Here is a 24373-nt window from a genome sequence, read left to right as displayed (position 1 = left end):
TAGCTTGGGCTGGGTATAAACTTACATATTTAGTCTGCCTGAAAAAAGACAAAAGTCCATCCAGTTCAACCATTAAAAAAAAAAGTTATAATCCTATTCCCACAGTTGATCCAGAGGAAGGCAATAAAACCTAGCAATGCATGATCCAATTTGCTCCTGCAGGGAAATAAAACCTTCCTGATCCCCCCAGAGGCAATCGGATATTCCCTGGATCAACTTTACCTATAAATGTTAGTATCCAGTTATATTCTGTGTATCTAAGAAAGAATCCAGGACTTTTTTAAAGCAATCCACCGGGCTGGCCAGAACCAACTCTTGAGGGAGTCTATTCCACATGTTCACAGCTCTTACTGTGAAGAAACCTTTTCCGTGTTTGGAGATTACATTTCTTTTCCTCCAGAAGGTAAAGACTGCCCCCTTGTCCTCTGTGATGACCTCAGGGTGAATAACTCTACACCGAATTCACTATATGAACCACTGATGTATTTATACATGTTGATCATATCCCCCCTTATGTATTATACATGGAGATCATATCCCCCCTTATGTATTATACATGGAGATCATATCCCCCCTTATGTATTATACATGTTGATCATATCCCCCCTTATGTATTTATACATGTTGATCATATCCCCCCTTAATCTCCTCTTCTCAAGAGAGAATAAACTCAGTTCCTCTAATCTTTCCTCATAGCTGAGCTCCTTTAGAAACCGCAGCTTGGCATTGCATGCCATTATTAAGCATGTGATCTACCAGAACTCCCAGATCCTTCTCCACCAATCATTCCCCCAGTTGTACTCCCCCTAGTATGTATGATGCATGCATATTCTTAGCCCCCAAGTGCATAACCTTACATTTATCAACATTAAACCTCATTTACCACATAGTTGCCCAATTAAACAGTACATTGAGGTCATCTTTTAAATTGGAGACATCCTGTAAGGATGTTATTCCACTGCACAGCTTGGTGTCATCTGCAGAGACAGAAATGGTATTGTTAATCCCAGAACCTTTATTGTTTAGAAATATATTAAAAAGTAACCTGAATGGAACCTGTCCCGCTAAACTGCTGTATGGTCTTGGCCACCATTCTGCAGCTCAGTTTCAGGGTCTTGGCAATCTTCTTACAGCCTAGGCCAGGGGTGTCCAAACTTTTTTCAAAGAGGGCCAGATTGGATGAAGTGAACATGGTGGAGGGCCGAACATTTTTCCGAACATTCTTTGAACCATTACAATTAAATGCAAATAAATTATTTTATGCCAAGTTAATTGCAAACGACATACTTTTCATTTCATAACATTAAGATCAACTGACAGCTGAGTTTTCACAATGTATTGAAAATAAATAAAAAAAAAAACTTACCTGCACTAATGTGAAGGGTGAAAAAGGTAGCTGGAGCTGAAGTCTCTGCTCGGCAGCCGGGAGGGGAAGAGAAACACACTTCACGCTGGAAGCCCGGCCCTGACGTCACCGCCCTCTGTCGCTCCCAGCGCGGCACAGTCACGCATGCGCACTGCTCTCAAGCAGAAGACTGTCTGCCACAGAAGGGAGGGCCGTGCGACAGCCGCATTTACACAGACCAGGGAGAACGCGCCGCGGTCAGGCATGCGCACTGCCCTCTGCTCTCAAGCAGAAGACTGTCTGCCATAGAAGGGAGGGCCGTGGGAGGGCCACATTACACAGAGCAGGGAGGGCTGTTGGAGGGCCGTATTAAACCGACCCCCAGGCCGTAAATGGCCCGCGGGCCGGACTTTGGACATGCCTGGCCTAGGCTATCTTTATGTGGAGCAACAATTATTTTTTTCAGATCTTCAGAGAGTTCTTTGCCATGAGGTGCCGTGTTGAACTTCCAGTGACGAGAGAGAGAGAGAGAGAGAGAGAGAGAGAGAGAGAGAGGGCACCAAATTTAACACACCTGCTCCCCATTCACACCTGAGACCTTGCAACACTAACGAGTCACATGACACCGGGGAGGGAAAATGGCTAATTGGGCCCAATTTGGACATTTTCACTTAGGGGTGTACTCACTTTTGTTGCCAGGGGTTTAGACATTAATGGTTGTGTGTTGAGTTATTTTGAGGGGACAGCAAATTTACACTGTTATACAAGCTGTACACTCACTACGCCACATTGTAGCAAAGTGTCATTTCTTCAGTGTTGTCACATGAAAAGATAGAATAAAATGTTTACAAAAATGTGAGGGGTGGACTCACTTCTGTGAGATACTGTATATACGGATTTTTCCAAACCTGTAGACTTTACCTTACACATTAGCCATGTGTGGGGAACTGTGTCAAACGCTTTTGCAAAATCCAAGTATACCACGTCCACCGCCACCCCTCTGTCCAAGGTTTTGCTCTCCTCCTCATAAAAAGAAATCAGATTTGTTTGACAACTTCTGTCTTTCATGAATCCATGCTGTCTGTTGCTTAAAATATTTTTTTCCAGCATGAACTCATCTGTGTGGTCTTTTATTTAACTCTCCAGTATCTTCCCAGCTAAAGAAGTTAAACTAACAGGTCTATAATTACTTGGTGATTTTAACCCCTTTTTAAATATTGGCACCACATTGGCCTTACACCAGTCCAGTGGTACTATGCCAGTCATTGAAGAGTCCCTAAAAATTAGAAACAATGGCTTTGAAATGACAGAGATCAATTGTTTAAGGATCCATGGGTGTATGCCATCCAGTCCAGGTGCTTTATTCACCTTTATTCAGTCTAAATATTTCTGGGTCATATCAATTGTGGTTCAGCTGGAGTTGTGTCAATACTATGCCCATTATGGACAAGAGCTCCCCCATGCTCCTTTGTATACACAGAGCTGAAGAAGGTATTTAATAAATTTGCCTTCTCCTTGTCCCCAGTCTTCCACTCTACATTATTTTATAAAGGGCCTACATGCTCGGACCAAACCTTTTTATTATTAATATATTTGAATAATTTTTGGGGGTTTGTCCTGGTATCCTTTGCAATCTGTCGTTCATTTTCAATTTTTGCATATTCTGTTATATTCTTTGTGATGTTTAAGCGATAACGTTCCTTCATTTTCATATTTTATAAAAGCTCTTTCCTTATTATCTATAGCTTTTTTAACTTTGGCCGTAAGCTACATAGGTTTTATTTTTAGCCTTTTAAACTTGTTGCCCATGGGAATATATTTTGTAATTTGTTCGCATAGTCTCCCATTTCTGTGTTGTGCTCATTGATGCCAATACTCCCTCCCAGTCTAAGTCTTGGATAGCAGCTCTCAGCCTTGGAAAATTAACTCTCTTAAAATTGAGTGTTTTTTTTCCCCGTATGTGCTTGTTGTTTACAGCTAACAATAAATTAAATCATGTGTCAGGAAGATGCTTGAAATAAGCCTCTGGGCTTACACAGTGGCACAGGCGCAGATGCTGGGCCCGTTCTGCGGTGCATAGTTGTGTGCATTTGCGTTTGCGCATGCGTGCACCCGTGACTGCCCGTTGCTAATGTTGGCACCAATCAGACTTTTTAAACCCAGCAGCACTATTAGCCTGTGCTGTCTGATCTGCAGCTCCCCCTACCGTATTCATGTGCCTGTTTCTGTGAGTGATACCTGTGATTGACCCCGGCTTGCTTCTTGAACTCCTCTAGAGATGAGCGAAGTATTCAAAAATTCGATTCGGCTGATTCGGCGAATTCGAGGAATAAATTCGATTCGAGCCGAATATATTCACTGTGAATTTAACTTATAAAAAGGGTGTTTCTAGGCTTCAGAGAGCCTTTATATTAGTGCAGAACACTGTACCTTTAATTTAAATGCCCTTGGAGTCTGCTGGGGAAGAGAAATAATACTGTCAGTCAGTATGACATGCAGATGAGTGCCGTCGATCTTAGAATCACCGCACACTTAACTCATTTGGGCAGTCACGGGGCCAAAACCAGAGTGTGGAGCCACAGTGTGGCGGTGGAGGCAGCAGCAATGGGAGGCCATACAGCACCCTATGACAAAATGGAACCCACCAGCAGTGTGAGGAGACCTTAAAGTGGCACATGGCAGAGTGTGGCGATGGAGACAGCAGCAATGGGAGGCCGTACAGGGACCCATGACACACTCTGGACCTGGCAGCAGCATGAGGAGGCGGTACAGGGGCCCATGACAGATTACGGGCCTGGCAGCAGCATGAGGAGGCGGTACGGGGGCCCATGGCAGATTAGGGGCCTGGCAGCAGCAATGGGAGGCCATACAGCACCCTATGACAAAATGGAACCCACCAGCAGTGTAAGGAGACCTGAAAGTGGCACATGGCAGAGTGTGGCGATGGAGACAGCAGCAATGGGAGGCCGTACAGGGACCCATGACACACTCTGGACCTGGCAGCAGCATGAGGAGGCGGTACAGGGGCCCATGACAGATTACGGGCCTGGCAGCAGCATGAGGAGGCGGTACGGGGGCCCATGGCAGATTACGGGCCTGGCAGCAGCAATGGGAGGCCATACAGCACCCTATGACAAAATGGAACCCACCAGCAGTGTGAGGAGACCTGAAAGTGGCACATGGCAGAGTGTGGCGATGGAGACAGCAGCAATGGGAGGCCGTACAGGGACCCATGACACACTCTGGACCTGGCAGCAGCATGAGGAGGCGGTACAGGGGCCCATGACAGATTACGGGCCTGGCAGCAGCATGAGGAGGCGGTACGGGGGCCCATGGCAGATTACGGGCCTGGCAGCAGCAATGGGAGGCCCGTAATCTGCCAGCACCCTATGACAAAATGGAACCCACCAGCAGTGTGAGGAGACCTGAAAGTGGCACATGGCAGAGTGTGGCGATGGAGACAGCAGCAATGGGAGGCCGTACAGGGACCCATGACACACTCTGGACCTGGCAGCAGCATGAGGAGGCGGTACAGGGGCCCATGGCAGATTAAGGGCCTGGCAGCAGCAATGGGAGGCCCGTAATCTGCCAGCACCCTATGACAAAATGGAACCCACCAGCAGTGTGAGGAGACCTGAAAGTGGCACATGGCAGAGTGTGGCGATGGAGACAGCAGCAATGGGAGGCCGTACAGGGACCCATGACACACTCTGGACCTGGCAGCAGCATGAGGAGGCGGTACAGGGGCCCATGGCAGATTACGGGCCTGGCAGCAGCAATGGGAGGCCCGTAATCTGCCAGCACCCTATGACAAAATGGAACCCACCAGCAGTGTGAGGAGACCTGAAAGTGGCACATGGCAGAGTGTGGCGATGGAGACAGCAGCAATGGGAGGCCGTACAGGGACCCATGACACACTCTGGACCTGGCAGCAGCAAGAGGAGGCGGTACAGGGGCCCATGGCAGAGTGGCGAAGCGTAAGCAGCTTAAATTGAAGGCCATACAGAGGCCTATGTTAAAAATAATAACATGTTTGGGGCATGATTCATGGCGGATTTAGTCAGTTGTGTCAGGAACTGGTGGTTTGAAATCCAGACTAATCCACGCCTGATTCATTTTCACAAACGTGAGTCTCTCCACACTTTGGGTGGACAGTCGTGTCCTCCGCGGAGTTACAATACCTCCTGCCGCACTAAACACGCGCTCCGATGCTACGCTACTGGCCGGGCATGACAGCCTTTCAAGGGCAAATTCAGCTAGTTGGGGCCAAAGGTCAAGTTTCATTGCCCAGTAGTCAAGGGGATTGTCTACCTCGGTTGGCAGGGTGCTGTCCAAGTAGGCCCAAGCCTGTTGTTTGAGGTCCTGCTCCAGGTCCACCTGATGCTGCTGCTGCTGCGGCTGGTTAGTAGTTTCCTCACTGCGCTGGTGAAGAAAGCTACTCATCATCGACTGCAGACTGAGGCAGCCGCTGCTGGTGGAGCTGCCACTGCTCCTACCACCCCACCCCTCCCCTGCTGCCATGGCAGCGGAACGCGAGCGCACAGGGCCCACAGTGTCTGAGGATGGACGTTGGCGCAGAAAGTCAGAGACCAACTGACTACATAGGTGATTTTTATAGTACGTTATTTTGGCCTCCCTCTCAGCAGGTGTGAAAAAGGCCACCATTTTTGAACGGTAGCGAGGGTCCAACAAGGTGGACAGCCAAAAGTCATCCCTCTGTCTGATGGTTATTATTCGGCTTTCGCTACGCAAGCAACCGAGCATGCTATGGGCCATTTGTGCCAAGGAATGCGAGGGACTCCCTGCCTCCATCTCCACAGCATACTGCCACGGTGCGTCTGGGTCCTCTGTCTCCTCCTCCTCCTCTACCAGATGCTCCTGCTCCTCCACTCCTGTCCGCTGAGTGGAAAAACCACCCATTTCACTCAATAATTCCTGAGCACCAATGTCCTCCTCTACCTCCTCCTCTTCTTCCTGTCCTGCCCCCACAGGGGTCATGTGGCGTTGAGATCTGTGCGCCACGTCTACCGCACCCTGACCAGCCATTGTTAACAGCATTTGTTCCAGGACGTGCAACAGAGGAATGACGTCGTTCATCCCATAGTCCTGCCGACTCACGAATAGCGTGGCCTCCTCAAAGGGCCTGAGCAAGCGGCAGGTGTCACGCATGAGCTGCCAATGGCTGACATCGAAGTTACACAGGGGAGTACCTTTATCCGCTTGTAACATCAGGAAATCGGTGATGGCCTTTCGCTGTTCGTAAAGGCGGTCTAACATATGTAGGGTTGAATTCCACCTTGTTGCAACGTCGCAGATCAGGCGATGCTGTGGAATTCCGTTCTGCCGCTGCAGCTCAAGGAGGGTGTGCTTTGCGGTGTAGGAATGGCTGAAATGCATGCAAAGTTTACGTGACATTTTAAGGATGTCTTGCAGTGGGATGGTGGATTTTAGGAACCGCTTGACAACCAGATTGAACACGTGAGCCATGCATGGCGCATGGCACAACCTTCCTTGACGCAGAGCAGACACCATGTTCTTTCCGTTGTCGGTCAACATGGTTCCGATTTTCAGTTTGCGCGGAGACAGCCATCTGTCGATTTCTCTGTTCATTACACTCAGAAGTTCCTCCCCTGTGTGACTACGTTCGCCAAGGCATACCAGGTGCAGCACAGCGTGACACCGTTGCGCCCTGCACATGTGATATGCCGGTCGGGTAATGGGACTTGGCACGGGGGTGGCGGCTGAGGACACGGCGGAAGAAGAGGTGGTAGAGGCGGACATCTTTGCTGGACCAAGGACGTGCAAACGTGGAGGCAAAAGCGGCGTGACCTGTCCAAGTTGCTGGTGCGGCTGTGCCGGCACCACGTTCACCCAGTGGGCCGTAAATGACATGTACTGTCCCTGACCGTAGTTACAGCTCCACACGTCGGCGCTGCCGTGCACTTTGGCAGAGACCGACATGCTCAAAGACTGGCCCACCATCTCTTCTACATGTGAATGCAGGGCTGGCACTGCCTTTTTGGCGAAGAAATGCCGGCTTGGCACTCTCCACCGCGGCGCGGCACAAGCCATCATTTCTCGGAAAGGTGCTGAGTCCACCACTTGGAAAGGGAGGGACTGCAGCACCAGCAACTTGGACAGGAGGACGTTCAGCTTCTGCACCGTCGGGTGCGTGCTCGCAAACTGTTGTCTCTTGGAAACGGATTCCAAGAAAGACTGCTGACGGAATCCGTGAAGAGGAGTAGCAGGAGAAGGAGCATCTGAACGAGCGGAAGATGCCAACGAGCGACAACTCCCCTCAGCAGAGGTGTTGGAGCCTTGACTGGCTGATAGAGGGCGATTGACGTCGGGTGACGGAGCAAGTAACGGAGCGGGTGATGGAGCTGGGGCTGGGGCAGGCAGAACCGCCGTATCTTTATCACGGTTTTCCCAGGCCACCGAATGGCGACGCTGCATATGCTGATGCAACGCTGTAGTCCCAACATGGGCCCCCTGGCCACGCTTGACTTTCTGGCCACATAGTCGACATACGGCTACGTTTACTTCCTCGGGCGGCTTGACGAAAAATTGCCACACCGCCGAGTAGGAAACTTTGCCCCCGATACTCCTCACTGGCTGACTGCTACTTCCTCTGTGCACACCGGCACCACTACTGGCCGTGGTGGTAGGCTGCAGTGGAGCTGGTGCTCTACTCCGTGGCCGTTTGCCTCCACTGACACTGCTGCGACCCTGCTGCCTCCTGGGCAACCCACCGACTGTTTTGCTCGCTGCCAAGCTGGCACCCTCTTCTCCTGATGATGCGGAAGCAATAGCCTGATGACGACGAGGCTGCCAAGTGCGATCAGCCTCATCATCATCAATTAGGGTCTCCGCCTCACTACTAGCCCCCTCGGCTGCGTGTGGGTCAGGAGACAGACCTGTCTCTAGACCGGCTACCGAGCCACTCTCCTCGCCAGTACTTCTTCACCTGGCTGCTGAAGAGGCGGATGTCTCCCCCCGTTCCTGACCGCCCTCTGTTAGCTCTTCCTCACTGTACAGTGGGGCTGAGCCCACAGCATGCGATACTTCGCTTGGTGAGGGAACACCAAAGGACAGGGGCAGGTAGAGGACACGTGATTTCAGTGGGCTTGCTCCCGGGCCATGCCAACTAATGGTTGTGTCTGACGTACACACCGACCGTTGGCTGTAGGTGTCAGAGGTGACCTGGGAAGAGGAAGACGACCGAGCCAACCAATCGATGACGGCAGGGTTGTCGGTGGAGACACGACCGCTGGATGACACCGGGAGCACTGGCCTCTGGCTGCGACTAGTGCTGCCTCGACCCCTTCCTCTGCTGCCACGTCTGCTCGCTCCTGAAACATTGCCTCCTCTGCCACTCCTCTGCGTGTTGTCTGACATACTCTTTAATTCAACGATTCTGTGTCCCTGAGTAATGACTCTGTGTCCCTGAGTAACAGTTCTGCGTCCCTTAGTAACAATTCTGTGTCCCTGAGTAACAATTCTGTGTCCCTGAGTAACAATTCTGTGTCCCTCAGTAACAATTCTGTGTCCCTCAGTAACAATTCTGTGTCTGTCCCTGAGTAACAATTCTGTGTCCCTCAGTAACAATTCTGTGTCCCTCAGTAACAATTCTGTGTCTGTCCCTGAGTAACAATTCTGTGTCCATGAGTAACAGTTCTGTGTCCCTGAGTAACAATTCTGTGTCCCTGAGTAACAGTTCTGTGTCCCTGAGTAACAATTCTGTGTCCCTGAGTAACAGTTCTGTGTCCCTCAGTAACAATTCTGTGTCCCTCAGTAACAATTCTGTGTCCCTCAGTAACAATTCTGTGTCTGTCCCTGAGTAACAATTCTGTGTCCCTGAGTAACAATTCTGTGTCCCTCAGTAACAATTCTGTGTCCCTCAGTAACAATTCTGTGTCTGTCCCTGAGTAACAATTCTGTGTCCCTCAGTAACAATTCTGTGTCCCTCAGTAACAATTCTGTGTCACTCAGTAACAATTCTGTGTCTGTCCCTGAGTAACAATTCTGTGTCCCTGAGTAACAGTTCTGTGTCCCTGAGTAACAATTCTGTGTCCCTGATTAACAGTTCTGTGTCCCTGAGTAACAATTCTGTGTCCCTGAGTAACAATTCTGTGTCCCTCAGTAACAATTCTGTGTCTGTCCCTGAGTAACAATTCTGTGTCCCTGAGTAACAGTTCTGTGTCCCTGAGTAACAATTCTGTGTCCCTGAGTAACAGTTCTGTGTCCCTGAATAACAATTCTGTGTCCCTGAGTAACAATTCTGTGTCCCTCAGTAACAATTCTGTGTCCCTCAGTAACAATTCTGTGTCCCTCAGTAACAATTCTGTGTCTGTCCCTGAGTAACAATTCTGTGTCCCTCAGTAACAATTCTGTGTCCCTCAGTAACAATTCTGTGTCTGTCCCTGAGTAACAATTCTGTGTCCCTGAGTAACAGTTCTGTGTCCCTGAGTAACAGTTCTGTGTCCCTCAGTAACAATTCTGTGTCAGTCCCTGAGTAACAATTCTGTGTCCTTCAGTAACAATTCTGTGTCCCTCAGTAACAATTCTGTGTCTGTCCCTGAGTAACAGTTCTGTGTCCCTGAGTAACAGTTCTTTGTCCCTGAGTAACAGTTCTGTGTCCCTCAGTAACAATTCTGTGTCCCTCAGTAACAATTCTGTGTCCCTGAGTAACAGTTCTGTGTCCCTGAGTAACAGTTCTGTGTCCCTGAGTAACAATTCTGTGTCCCTCAGTAACAATTCTGTGTCCCTGAGTAACAATTCTGTGTCCCTCAGTAACAATTCTGTGTCCCTCAGTAACAATTCTGTGTCCCTCAGTAACAATTCTGTGTCTGTCCCTCAGTAACAATTCTGTGTCCCTCAGTAACAATTCTGTGTCTGTCCCTGAGTAACAATTCTGTGTCCCTCAGTAACAATTCTGTGTCTGTCCCTGAGTAAAAATTCTGTGTCCCTGAGTAACAGTTCTGTGTCCCTGAGTAACAATTCTGTGTCCCTGAGTAACAGTTCTGTGTCCCTGAGTAACAATTCTGTGTCCCTGAGTAACAGTTCTGTGTCCCTGAGTAACAATTCTGTGTCCCTCAGTAACAATTCTGTGTCCCTCAGTAACAATTCTGTGTCCCTGAGTAACAATTCTGTGTCTGTCCCTGAGTAACAATTCTGTGTCCCTGAGTAACAGTTCTGTGTCCCTGAGTAACAATTTTGTGTCCCTGAGTAACAGTTCTGTGTCCCTGAGTAACAATTCTGTGTCCCTCAGTAACAATTCTGTGTCCCTCAGTAACAATTCTGTGTCCCTCAGTAACAATTCTGTGTCCCTCAGTAACAATCCTGTGTCTGTCCCTGAGTAACAATTCTGTGTCCCTCAGTAACAATTCTGTGTCTGTCCCTGAGTAACAATTCTGTGTCCCTGAGTAACAGTTCTGTGTCCCTGAGTAACAGTTCTGTGTCCCTCAGTAACAATTCTGTGTCTGTCCCTGAGTAACAATTCTGTGTCCCTCAGTAACAATTCTGTGTCTGTCCCTGAGTAACAGTTCTGTGTCCCTGAGTAACAGTTCTGTGTCCCTGAGTAACAATTCTGTGTCCCTCAGTAACAATTCTGTGTCTGTCCCTGAGTAACAATTCTGTGTCCCTGAGTAACAGTTCTGTGTCCCTGAGTAACAATTCTGTGTCCCTCAGTAACAATTCTGTGTCCCTCAGTAACAATTCTGTGTCTGTCCCTGAGTAACAATTCTGTGTCCCTCAGTAACAATTCTGTGTCCCTGAGTAACAATTCTGTGTCAGTCCCTGAGTAACAATTCTGTGTCCCTGAGTAACAGTTCTGTGTCCCTGAGTAACAGTTCTGTGTCCCTGAGTAACAGTTCTGTGTCCCTCAGTAACAATTCTGTGTCTGTCCCTGAGTAACAATTCTGTGTCCTTCAGTAACAATTCTGTGTCCCTCAGTAACAATTCTGTGTCTGTCCCTGAGTAACAGTTCTGTGTCCCTGAGTAACAGTTCTGTGTCCCTCAGTAACAATTCTGTGTCCCTGAGTAACAGTTCTGTGTCCCTGAGTAACAATTCTATGTCCCTCAGTAACAATTCTGTGTCCCTGAGTAACAGTTCTGTGTCCCTGAGTAACAATTCTGTGTCCCTCAGTAACAATTCTGTGTCCCTGAGTAACAATTCTGTGTCCCTGAGTAACAGTTCTGTGTCCCTGAGTAACAATTCTGTGTCCCTCAGTAACAATTCTGTGTCCCTCAGTAACAATTCTGTGTCCCTCAGTAACAATTCTGTGTCCCTCAGTAACAATTCTGTGTCTGTCCCTGAGTAACAATTCTGTGTCCCTGAGTAACAGTTCTGTGTCCCTGAGAAACAATTTTGTGTCCCTGAGTAACAGTTCTGTGTCCCTGAGTAACAATTCTGTGTCCCTCAGTAACAATTCTGTGTCCCTCAGTAACAATTCTGTGTCTGTCCCTGAGTAACAATTCTATGTCCCTCAGTAACAATTCTGTGTCTGTCCCTGAGTAACAATTCTGTGTCCCTGAGTAACAGTTCTGTGTCCCTGAGTAACAGTTCTGTGTCCCTGAGTAACAGTTCTGTGTCCCTCAGTAACAATTCTGTGTCTGTCCCTGAGTAACAATTCTGTGTCCCTCAGTAACAATTCTGTGTCTGTCCCTGAGTAACAGTTCTGTGTCCCTGAGTAAGAGTTCTGTGTCCCTGAGTAACAATTCTGTGTCCCTCAGTAACAATTCTGTGTCCCTCAGTAACAATTCTGTGTCTGTCCCTGAGTAACAATTCTGTGTCCCTCAGTAACAATTCTGTGTCCCTCAGTAACAATTCTGTGTCTGTCCCTGAGTAACAATTCTGTGTCCCTGAGTAACAGTTCTGTGTCCCTGAGTAACAGTTCTGTGTCCCTGAGTAACAGTTCTGTGTCCCTCAGTAACAATTCTGTGTCTGTCCCTGAGTAACAATTCTGTGTCCTTCAGTAACAATTCTGTGTCCCTCAGTAACAATTCTGTGTCTGTCCCTGAGTAACAGTTCTGTGTCCCTGAGTAACAGTTCTGTGTCCCTGAGTAACAGTTCTGTGTCCCTCAGTAACAATTCTGTGTCCCTCAGTAACAATTCTGTGTCCCTGAGTAACAGTTCTGTGTCCCTGAGTAACAGTTCTGTGTCCCTGAGTAACAATTCTGTGTCCCTCAGTAACAATTCTGTGTCCCTGAGTAACAATTCTGTGTCCCTCAGTAACAATTCTGTGTCCCTCAGTAACAATTCTGTGTCCCTCAGTAACAATTCTGTGTCTGTCCCTCAGTAACAATTCTGTGTCCCTCAGTAACAATTCTGTGTCTGTCCCTGAGTAACAATTCTGTGTCCCTCAGTAACAGTTCTGTGTCCCTGAGTAACAATTCTGTGTCCCTGAGTAACAGTTCTGTGTCCCTGAGTAACAATTCTGTGTCCCTCAGTAACAATTCTGTGTCCCTCAGTAACAATTCTGTGTCCCTCAGTAACAATTCTGTGTCTGTCCCTGAGTAAAAATTCTGTGTCCCTGAGTAACAGTTCTGTGTCCCTGAGTAACAGTTCTGTGTCCCTGAGTAACAATTCTGTGTCCCTGAGTAACAATTCTGTGTCCCTCAGTAACAATTCTGTGTCCCTCAGTAACAATTCTGTGTCTGTCCCTGAGTAACAATTCTGTGTCCCTGAGTAACAATTCTGTGTCCCTGAGTAACAGTTCTGTGTCCCTGAGTAACAATTTTGTGTCCCTGAGTAACAGTTCTGTGTCCCTCAGTAACAATTCTGTGTCCCTCAGTAACAATTCTGTGTCTGTCCCTGAGTAACAATTCTGTGTCCCTCAGTAACAATTCTGTGTCTGTCCCTGAGTAACAATTCTGTGTCCCTGAGTAACAGTTCTGTGTCCCTGAGTAACAGTTCTGTGTCCCTGAGTAACAGTTCTGTGTCCCTCAGTAACAATTCTGTGTCTGTCCCTGAGTAAGAATTCTGTGTCCCTCAGTAACAATTCTGTGTCTGTCCCTGAGTAACAGTTCTGTGTCCCTGAGTAACAGTTCTGTGTCCCTGAGTAACAATTCTGTGTCCCTCAGTAACAATTCTGTGTCTGTCCCTGAGTAACAATTCTGTGTCCCTGAGTAACAGTTCTGTGTCCCTGAGTAACAGTTCTGTGTCCCTCAGTAACAATTCTGTGTCCCTCAGTAACAATTCTGTGTCCCTCAGTAACAATTCTATGTCCCTCAGTAACAATTCTGTGTCTGTCCCTGAGTAACAATTCTGTGTCCCTCAGTAACAATTCTGTGTCCCTCAGTAACAATTCTGTGTCTGTCCCTGAGTAACAATTCTGTGTCCCTGAGTAACAGTTCTGTGTCCCTGAGTAACAATTTTGTGTCCCTGAGTAACAGTTCTGTGTCCCTGAGTAACAGTTCTGTGTCCCTCAGTAACAATTCTGTGTCTGTCCCTGAGTAACAATTCTGTGTCCCTCAGTAACAATTCTGTGTCTGTCCCTGAGTAACAGTTCTGTGTCCCTCAGTAACAATTCTGTGTCCCTCAGTAACAATTCTGTGTCTGTCCCTGAGTAACAATTCTGTGTCCCTGAGTAACAGTTCTGTGTCCCTGAGTAACAGTTCTGTGTCCCTGAGTAACAATTCTGTGTCCCTCAGTAACAATTCTGTGTCCCTCAGTAACAATTCTGTGTCCCTCAGTAACAATTCTATGTCCCTCAGTAACAATTCTGTGTCTGTCCCTGAGTAACAATTCTGTGTCCCTCAGTAACAATTCTGTGTCCCTCAGTAACAATTCTGTGTCTGTCCCTGAGTAACAATTCTGTGTCCCTGAGTAACAGTTCTGTGTCCCTGAGTAACAATTTTGTGTCCCTGAGTAACAGTTCTGTGTCCCTGAGTAACAATTCTGTGTCCCTCAGTAACAATTCTGTGTCCCTCAGTAACAATTCTGTGTCTGTCCCTGAGTAACAATTCTGTGTCCCTCAGTAACAATTCTGTGTCTGTCCCTGAGTAACAATTCTGTGTCCCTGAGTAACAGTTCTGTGTCCCTGAGTAACAGTTCTGTGTCCCTGAGTAACAGTTCTGTGTCCCTCAGTAACAATTCTGTGTCTATCCCTGAGTAACAATTCTGTGTCCCTCAGTAACAATTCTGTGTCTGTCCCTGAGTAACAGTTCTGTGTCCCTCAGTAACAATTCTGTGTCCCTCAGTAACAATTCTGTGTCTGTCCCTGAGTAACAATTCTGTGTCCCTGAGTAACAGTTCTGTGTCCCTGAGTAACAATTTTGTGTCCCTGAGTAACAGTTCTGTGTCCCTGAGTAACAGTTCTGTGTCCCTCAGTAACAATTCTGTGTCCCTCAGTAACAATTCTGTGTCCCTCAGTAACAATTCTATGTCCCTCAGTAACAATTCTGTGTCTGTCCCTGAGTAACAATTCTGTGTCCCTCAGTAACAATTCTGTGTCCCTCAGTAACAATTCTGTGTCTGTCCCTGAGTAACAATTCTGTGTCCCTCAGTAACAATTCTGTGTCTGTCCCTGAGTAACAATTCTGTGTCCCTGAGTAACAGTTCTGTGTCCCTGAGTAACAGTTCTGTGTCCCTGAGTAACAGTTCTGTGTCCCTCAGTAACAATTCTGTGTCTGTCCCTGAGTAACAATTCTGTGTCCCTCAGTAACAATTCTGTGTCTGTCCCTGAGTAACAGTTCTGTGTCCCTCAGTAACAATTCTGTGTCCCTCAGTAACAATTCTGTGTCTGTCCCTGAGTAACAATTCTGTGTCCCTGAGTAACAGTTCTGTGTCCCTGAGTAACAGTTCTGTGTCCCTGAGTAACAATTCTGTGTCCCTCAGTAACAATTCTGTGTCCCTCAGTAACAATTCTGTGTCCCTCAGTAACAATTCTATGTCCCTCAGTAACAATTCTGTGTCTGTCCCTGAGTAACAATTCTGTGTCCCTCAGTAACAATTCTGTGTCCCTCAGTAACAATTCTGTGTCTGTCCCTGAGTAACAATTCTGTGTCCCTGAGTAACAGTTCTGTGTCCCTGAGTAACAATTTTGTGTCCCTGAGTAACAGTTCTGTGTCCCTGAGTAACAATTCTGTGTCCCTCAGTAACAATTCTGTGTCCCTCAGTAACAATTCTGTGTCTGTCCCTGAGTAACAATTCTGTGTCCCTCAGTAACAATTCTGTGTCTGTCCCTGAGTAACAATTCTGTGTCCCTGAGTAACAGTTCTGTGTCCCTGAGTAACAGTTCTGTGTCCCTGAGTAACAGTTCTGTGTCCCTCAGTAACAATTCTGTGTCTATCCCTGAGTAACAATTCTGTGTCCCTCAGTAACAATTCTGTGTCTGTCCCTGAGTAACAGTTCTGTGTCCCTCAGTAACAATTCTGTGTCCCTCAGTAACAATTCTGTGTCTGTCCCTGAGTAACAATTCTGTGTCCCTGAGTAACAGTTCTGTGTCCCTGAGTAACAATTTTGTGTCCCTGAGTAACAGTTCTGTGTCCCTGAGTAACAATTCTGTGTCCCTCAGTAACAATTCTGTGTCCCTCAGTAACAATTCTGTGTCCCTCAGTAACAATTCTGTGTCTGTCCCTGAGTAACAATTCTGTGTCCCTCAGTAACAATTCTGTGTCTGTCCCTGAGTAACAATTCTGTGTCCCTGAGTAACAGTTCTGTGTCCCTGAGTAACAGTTCTGTGTCCCTGAGTAACAATTCTGTGTCCCTCAGTAACAATTCTGTGTCCCTCAGTAACAATTCTGTGTCCCTCAGTAACAATTCTGTGTCTGTCCCTGAGTAACAATTCTGTGTCCCTCAGTAACAACTCTGTGTCCCTCAGTAACAATTCTGTGTCTGTCCCTGAGTAACAATTCTGTGTCCCTGAGTAACAGTTCTGTGTCCCTGAGTAACAGTTCTGTGTCCCTCAGTAACAATTCTGTGTCTGTCCCTGAGTAACAATTCTGTGTCCCTCAGTAACAATTCTGTGTCTGTCCCTGAGTAACAGTTCTGTGTCCCTGAGTAACAGTTCTGTGTCCCTGAGTAACAATTTTGTGTCCCTGATTAACAGTTCTGTGTCCCTCAGTAACAATTCTGTGTCCCTCAGTAACAATTCTGTGTCTGTCCCTGAGTAACAATTCTGTGTCCCTCAGTAACAATTCTGTGTCTGTCCCTGAGTAACAATTCTGTGTCCCTGAGTAGCAGTTCTGTGTCCCTGAGTAACAGTTCTGTGTCCCTGAGTAACAGTTCTGTGTCCCTCAGTAACAATTCTGTGTCTGTCCCTGAGTAACAATTCTGTGTCCCTCAGTAACAATTCTGTGTCTGTCCCTGAGTAACAGTTCTGTGTCCCTGAGTAACAGTTCTGTGTCCCTGAGTAACAATTCTGTGTCCCCCAGTAACAATTCTGTGTCCCTCAGTAACAATTCTGTGTCCCTCAGTAACAATTCTGTGTCTGTCCCTGAGTAACAATTCTGTGTCCCTCAGTAACAATTCTGTGTCCCTCAGTAACAATTCTGTGTCTGTCCCTGAGTAACAATTCTGTGTCCCTGAGTAACAGTTCTGTGTCCCTGAGTAACAGTTCTGTGTCCCTGAGTAACAGTTCTGTGTCCCTCAGTAACAATTCTATGTCTGTCCCTGAGTAACAATTCTGTGTCCTTCAGTAACAATTCTGTGTCCCTCAGTAACAATTCTGTGTCTGTCCCTGAGTAACAGTTCTGTGTCCCTGAGTAACAGTTCTGTGTCCCTCAGTAACAATTCTGTGTCCCTCAGTAACAATTCTGTGTCCCTGAGTAACAGTTCTGTGTCCCTGAGTAACAGTTCTGTGTCCCTGAGTAACAATTCTGTGTCCCTCAGTAACAATTCTGTGTCCCTGAGTAACAATTCTGTGTCCCTCAGTAACAATTCTGTGTCCCTCAGTAACAATTCTGTGTCCCTCAGTAACAATTCTGTGTCTGTCCCTCAGTAACAATTCTGTGTCCCTCAGTAACAATTCTGTGTCTGTCCCTGAGTAACAATTCTGTGTCCCTCAGTAACAGTTCTGTGTCCCTGAGTAACAATTCTGTGTCCCTGAGTAACAGTTCTGTGTCCCTGAGTAACAATTCTGTGTCCCTCAGTAACAATTCTGTGTCCCTCAGTAACAATTCTGTGTCCCTCAGTAACAATTCTGTGTCTGTCCCTGAGTAACAATTCTGTGTCCCTGAGTAACAGTTCTGTGTCCCTGAGTAACAATTTTGTGTCCCTGAGTAACAGTTCTGTGTCCCCCAGTAACAATTCTGTGTCCCTCAGTAACAATTCTGTGTCTGTCCCTGAGTAACAATTCTGTGTCCCTCAGTAACAATTCTGTGTCTGTCCCTGAGTAACAATTCTGTGTCCCTGAGTAACAGTTCTGTGTCCTTGAGTAACAGTTCTGTGTCCCTGAGTAACAGTTCTGTGTCCCTCAGTAACAATTCTGTGTCTGTCCCTGAGTAAAAATTCTGTGTCCCTCAGTAACAATTCTGTGTCTGTCCCTGAGTAACAGTTCTGTGTCCCTGAGTAACAGTTCTGTGTCCCTGAGTAACAGTTCTGTGTCCCTGAGTAACAATTCTGTGTCCCTCAGTAACAATTCTGTGTCTGTCCCTCAGTAACAATTCTGTGTCCCTCAGTAACAATTCTGTGTCTGTCCCTGAGTAACAATTCTGTGTCCCTGAGTAACAGTTCTGTGTCCCTGAGTAACAGTTCTGTGTCCCTGAGTAACAATTCTGTGTCCCTCAGTAACAATTCTGTGTCCCTCAGTAACAATTCTGTGTCCCTCAGTAACAATTCTATGTCCCTCAGTAACAATTCTGTGTCTGTCCCTGAGTAACAATTCTGTGTCCCTCAGTAACAATTCTGTGTCCCTCAGTAACAATTCTGTGTCCCTCAGTAACAATTCTGTGTCTTTCCCTGAGTAACAATTCTGTGTCCCTGAATAACAGTTCTGTGTCCCTGAGTAACAATTTTGTGTCCCTGAGTAACAGTTCTGTGTCCCTGAGTAACAATTCTGTGTCCCTCAGTAACAATTCTGTGTCTCTCAGTAACAATTCTGTGTCCCTCAGTAACAATTCTGTGTCTGTCCCTGAGTAACAATTCTGTGTCCCTCAGTAACAATTCTGTGTCTGTCCCTGAGTAACAATTCTGTGTCCCTGAGTAACAGTTCTGTGTCCCTGAGTAACAGTTCTGTGTCCCTCAGTAACAATTCTGTGTCTGTCCCTGAGTAACAATTCTGTGTCCCTCAGTAACAATTCTGTGTCTGTCCCTGAGTAACAGTTCTGTGTCCCTCAGTAACAATTCTGTGGCCCTCAGTAACAATTCTGTGTCTGTCCCTGAGTAACAATTCTGTGTCCCTGAGTAACAGTTCTGTGTCCCTGAGTAACAATTTTGTGTCCCTGAGTAACAGTTCTGTGTCCATGAGTAACAATTCTGTGTCCCTCAGTAACAATTCTGTGTCCCTCAGTAACAATTCTGTGTCCCTCAGTAACAATTCTGTGTCTGTCCCTGAGTAACAATTCTGTGTCCCTCAGTAACAATTCTGTGTCTGTCCCTGAGTAACAGTTCTGTGTCCCTGAGTAACAGTTCTGTGTCCCTGAGTAACAATTCTGTGTCCCTCAGTAACAATTCTGTGTCCCTCAGTAACAATTCTGTGTCCCTCAGTAACAATTCTGTGTCTGTCCCTGAGTAACAATTCTGTGTCCCTCAGTAACAATTCTGTGTCCCTCAGTAACAATTCTGTGTCTGTCCCTGAGTAACAATTCTGTGTCCCTGAGTAACAGTTCTGTGTCCCTGAGTAACAGTTCTGTGTCCCTGAGTAACAGTTCTGTGTCCCTCAGTAACAATTCTGTGTCTGTCCCTGAGTAACAATTCTGTGTCCTTCAGTAACAATTCTGTGTCCCTCAGTAACAATTCTGTGTCTGTCCCTGAGTAACAGTTCTGTGTCCCTGAGTAACAGTTCTGTGTCCCTCAGTAACAATTCTGTGTCCCTCAGTAACAATTCTGTGTCCCTGAGTAACAGTTCTGTGTCCCTGAGTAACAGTTCTGTGTCCCTGAGTAACAATTCTGTGTCCCTCAGTAACAATTCTGTGTCCCTGAGTAACAATTCTGTGTCCCTCAGTAACAATTCTGTGTCCCTCAGTAACAATTCTGTGTCTGTCCCTCAGTAACAATTCTGTGTCCCTCAGTAACAATTCTGTGTCTGTCCCTGAGTAACAATTCTGTGTCCCTCAGTAACAGTTCTGTGTCCCTGAGTAACAATTCTGTGTCCCTGAGTAACAGTTCTGTGTCCCTGAGTAACAATTCTGTGTCCCTGAGTAACAATTCTGTGTCCCTCAGTAACAATTCTGTGTCCCTCAGTAACAATTCTGTGTCTGTCCCTGAGTAAAAATTCTGTGTCCCTGAGTAACAATTCTGTGTCCCTGAGTAACAGTTCTGTGTCCCTGAGTAACAATTCTGTGTCCCTGAGTAACAATTCTGTGTCCCTCAGTAACAATTCTGTGTCCCTCAGTAACAATTCTGTGTCCCTCAGTAACAATTCTGTGTCTGTCCCTGAGTAACAATTCTGTGTCCCTGAGTAACAGTTCTGTGTCCCTGAGTAACAATTTTGTGTCCCTGAGTAACAGTTCTGTGTCCCTCAGTAACAATTCTGTGTCCCTCAGTAACAATTCTGTGTCCCTCAGTAACAATTCTGTGTCTGTCCCTGAGTAACAATTCTGTGTCCCTCAGTAACAATTCTGTGTCTGTCCCTGAGTAATAATTCTGTGTCCCTGAGTAACAGTTCTGTGTCCCTGAGTAACAGTTCTGTGTCCCTCATTAACAATTCTGTGTCTGTCCCTGAGTAAAAATTCTGTGTCCCTCAGTAACAATTCTGTGTCTGTCCCTGAGTAACAGTTCTGTGTCCCTGAGTAACAGTTCTGTGTCCCTGAGTAACAATTCTGTGTCCCTGAGTAACAATTCTGTGTCTGTCCCTGAGTAACAATTCTGTGTCCCTGAGTAACAGTTCTGTGTCCCTGAGTAACAATTCTGTGTCCCTCAGTAACAATTCTGTGTCCCTCAGTAACAATTCTGTGTCCCTCAGTAACAATTCTGTGTCCCTCAGTAACAATTCTATGTCCCTCAGTAACAATTCTGTGTCTGTCCCTGAGTAACAATTCTGTGTCCCTCAGTAACAATTCTGTGTCCCTCAGTAACAATTCTGTGTCCCTCAGTAACAATTCTGTGTCTGTCCCTGAGTAACAATTCTGTGTCCCTGAGTAACAGTTCTGTGTCCCTGAGTAACAGTTCTGTGTCCCTGAGTAACAGTTCTGTGTCCCTCAGTAACAATTCTGTGTCTGTCCCTGAGTAACAATTCTGTGTCACTCAGTAACAATTCTGTGTCCCTCAGTAACAATTCTGTGTCCCTCAGTAACAATTCTGTGTCTGTCCCTGAGTAAGAGTTCTTTGTCCCTGAGTAACAGTTCTGTGTCCCTGAGTAACAGTTCTGTGTCCCTCAGTAACAATTCTGTGTCTGTCCCTGAGTAACAATTCTGTGTCCCTCAGTAACAATTCTGTGTCCCTCAGTAACAATTCTGTGTCCCTCAGTAACAATTCTGTGTCTGTCCCTGAGTAACAGTTCTGTGTCCCTGAGTAACAGTTCTGTGTCCCTGAGTAACAATTCTGTGTCCCTAAGTAACAATTCTGTGTCCCTAAAGTATCTGTGGCCCTAACTCTGTCCCTAATACAGAGAGGTCTGTCTCTCTTGAATGACCGGAGGCAAATGGAGAATTGTAAGATGGCCGCAATTTATATCTCCACCATTACACAGTGCTGGCTGGCTGGCTGCTGATTGGCTAATGCGATCACATGTCATGAATGAATGCATTATGGGTCAGCGCGCCTTGTCTGCGCGCCTTCCCAGAGATCCCCGCTCCGTCGCCACACATGTCGCCGCCATTTTTGGGAAAATTTCGATTCGCGCATCCGAAGTTGGCTAATCTTCGGATTCGTCGCGAATCGAATATTTCCCAATATTCGAAACGAATTCCACTTCGCCATGTTCGATTCGCTCATCTCTAAACTCCTCCTCTGCCTTCTGTCTCTGCTTGATCTGCTCTCACCATTATTGACCTTGGCTTTTGACCCAACTATTCTTCTGCCTGCCATTTATGCTTGATCCACCTATCCATTACCGACGCAGCCTGTCTAACCCAGCATACAGTCTGCTGGCCTGCTCTGCAACCAACCTGACCTGTTGTGACATCTGCCTGCTACCAGCCTGCTCCACTGCCAGCCTGCTTTGCTACCAGCCTGCCCCGCTGTGACGTCTGCCCGCTGCCAGCCTGCTCTGCCACCAGCCAGTCAAGCTGTGACGTCTGCCTGCTACCAGCCTGCTTCGCTGCCAGCCTGCTCTGCTACCAGCCTGCCCCGCTGCGATGTCTGCCCGCTGCCAACCTTCTCTGTCACCAGCCAGTCCAGCTGTGATGTCTGCCTGCTACCAGCCTGCTTCACTGCCAGCCTGCTCTGCTACCAGCCTGCCCCGCCGCGATGCCTGCCCGCTACCAACCTTCTCTGTCACCAGCCAGTCCAGCTGTGATGTCTGCCTGCTACCAGCCTGCTCTGCTGCCAGCCGGTCCAGCTGTCCCATCTGCCAGCAAAGTGCCAACAATTCCCGCACAGACTACAGGACTGACCAGGCACTCATACCCCACTGTGCTCTTGTGGTTGCTGTTCCACCTTCAGTGGCCCTCGAGCCGGAGCTGTACGATAGGCCTTCCTCTACCGTCAGGCTCACAAGCAAGGTGAGTGACATCATATTATGGTCACTGCTACCCAGATGTTCTTTTATATGGACATTCGTAATAAGCTCTGCATGGTTTCCCCACAGTGTCTTCTGTGAGAGATAGGCTAGGTCTACTTGTCTTTGGGAGGATACCATATATTTACGACACCCAACCGCTCTGCTTTAAACAAGCAAAAACAAGATCAGTGGCAGTTCTGCTGCCAAATGTGGCACATACTGTACAACTGAATGGGACTGATCTGCAGCTGCATACAATGCATACACTTGCAGCACACTGGTGCCAATTTATAGGGGTTAAAACAGGCAGTGAGTGTATCCTTTGTGTAACTCAGTGTTTCTTGTGAGAGCTACAGAGAAAGAACAAATGACAGTGTTACAGAAAATGAAAACTTACGGCTGTCCGCTTCCATCTTATGTTGTCTGAAAAATAGAGACCGATATTCTGCAGCAGCAAGATGACAGGTCAGAGCAATAGCCAGGATCCGTGTTAGCGCCATCCTTGTACTGTAACTGCAGACTGTGAAATGACTGAACCATCTGCCAGGTGTGTTTATTTAGGGTGACTGCGGAATGAGGAAAAGAAGACATTTTTCAAGTTTAATTCTTCTTTTCCAGAATAACTTGTTTTTTCTAGGTCAGGTATTTATTGTTATTTCAGCAAATGTGAGTTTCTTTATTTCAGACCCTTATCTGCTGGTGTATGGAACTGAAACTCACAAAGATGGCTGCCAGACCATAGCATGGACTCGGCGTTGTGACGCTGCCGGGTCCATGCGATGGTCCGGCAGCTATCTTTGTGAGTGATCTGTTGCTTGTCAATGTGTTTATGCTCTACGTGGCTGCAATAATTTTTAATAAAATGCTACACTATATCACGCTGTCTTCGGGCTCTGTATGTGAGCTCTTTCCTTAGGAGGCACTCCACCTTTGTTGGATCAGTGACTGGCGATAGGAAGTGGACGGATGCATTCTTAGGAGTGATTTCCATTCAATGCTGATTTGCTTCTTGCTTCTGGTGAGTGCACAGTGGAGGAAGATTATCGCAGAAGTCACTTTTTATTACTGATCTCTATCGGTTTACATAATATGTTAGACATTTTTTATTTCTTGTCATCATTGGCACACAGATTATTTTTGGGAAACTGTATAACCATATGAAAGTGAATAATATTCACACATCTTTATTTATGTGTTTATACAGTGGAAGCAGAGGGTTTGCCACATTGTGCTAGCTGCTCATATACTCCTTTGCGCTCACTGTTCACATTTTTTACATACACACACACATATATATATATATATATTGTAACGGAAGCGTAGGCAGGACAGAACACACAAAGAAGATGGGGAACACACAAAGCTTTATTGAACTATGAAAGGCACTCAATCAGGACAGTTCATGGCACTTCGCAACATGCGGCTTGTAGGGACACCCACGGTAAGCGGACTCACGGGGACTCAACGGGACCTTGGCGATGGGGTCTGACCTCAGCACAACCTCCACACAGCTTTCTAGGGACAACATCGGGCTCACTGGGACTCAGCGGGACCTTGGCTGTGGGGTCTGACCTCAGCACAGCTCCCACACAGCTTACTAGGGACAACATCAGGCTCACAGGGACTCAACGGGACTTTGGCTGTGGAGTCTGGTCTCAGCACAGCTCCCACACAGCTTACTAGGGACAACATCCGGCTCACGGGGACTCAACGGGTAGCGATGGCTCAAGCCCTCAGGGGCAGCCCAGGTAGCTATACTCCGGGCACGCCATGGGGCGGTTCAAATAAGGGTGGTCTGGGAGCGCAATAGGGGCAGCTCCTGACAAGGGTGGTCTGAGCGCACAATAGGGACAGGTCATGACAAGGGTGGTCTGAGCACACAATAGGGACAGTTCATGACAGGGGTGGTCTGAGCGCACAATAGGGACAGTTCATGACAGGGGTGGTCTGAGCGCACGATAGGGGCAGTTCATGACAAGGGTGGTCTGAGCGCACAATAGGGACAGTTCATGACAAGGGTGGTCTGAGCGCACAATAGGGGCAGTTCATGACAAGGGTGGTCTGAACGCACAATAGGGACAGTTCTCGACAAGGGTGGTCTGAGCGCACAATAGGAACAGTTCATGACAAGGGTGGTCGGAGCACACAATAGGGGCAGTTCATGACATGGGTGGTCAGAGCGCACAATAGGGACAGTTCTCGACAAGGGTGGTCTGAGCGCACAGTAGGGACAGTTCATGACAAGGGTGGTCTGAGCACACAA

The 24373-nt window shown here is 47.2% G+C and overlaps 1 protein-coding gene across 1 annotated transcript in view; it reads right to left on the bottom strand.

Moving 5' to 3' along the window:
- The window catches only part of LOC149465839 (lipopolysaccharide-binding protein-like), a 68080-nt gene extending 45439 nt beyond the window's left edge, over window positions 1–22641 (bottom strand). The window contains exon 1 of the mRNA XM_089673375.1: window positions 22508–22641. Within this exon, the coding sequence (XP_089529501.1) occupies window positions 22508–22610 (103 nt within the window). The 5' untranslated portion in view covers window positions 22611–22641. The remainder of the gene's footprint in view (window positions 1–22507) is intronic.
- Window positions 22642–24373: the final 1732 nt, after the last annotated feature.

The sequence above is a fragment of the Staurois parvus genome, unplaced genomic scaffold, assembly GCF_062004578.1.
Source record: "Staurois parvus isolate SC_StPar_1 unplaced genomic scaffold, SC_StPar_1.0 ptg000137l, whole genome shotgun sequence".
NCBI classification, from domain to species: domain Eukaryota; kingdom Metazoa; phylum Chordata; class Amphibia; order Anura; family Ranidae; genus Staurois; species Staurois parvus.
This window is presented reverse-complemented; position numbering and strand designations above follow the sequence as displayed.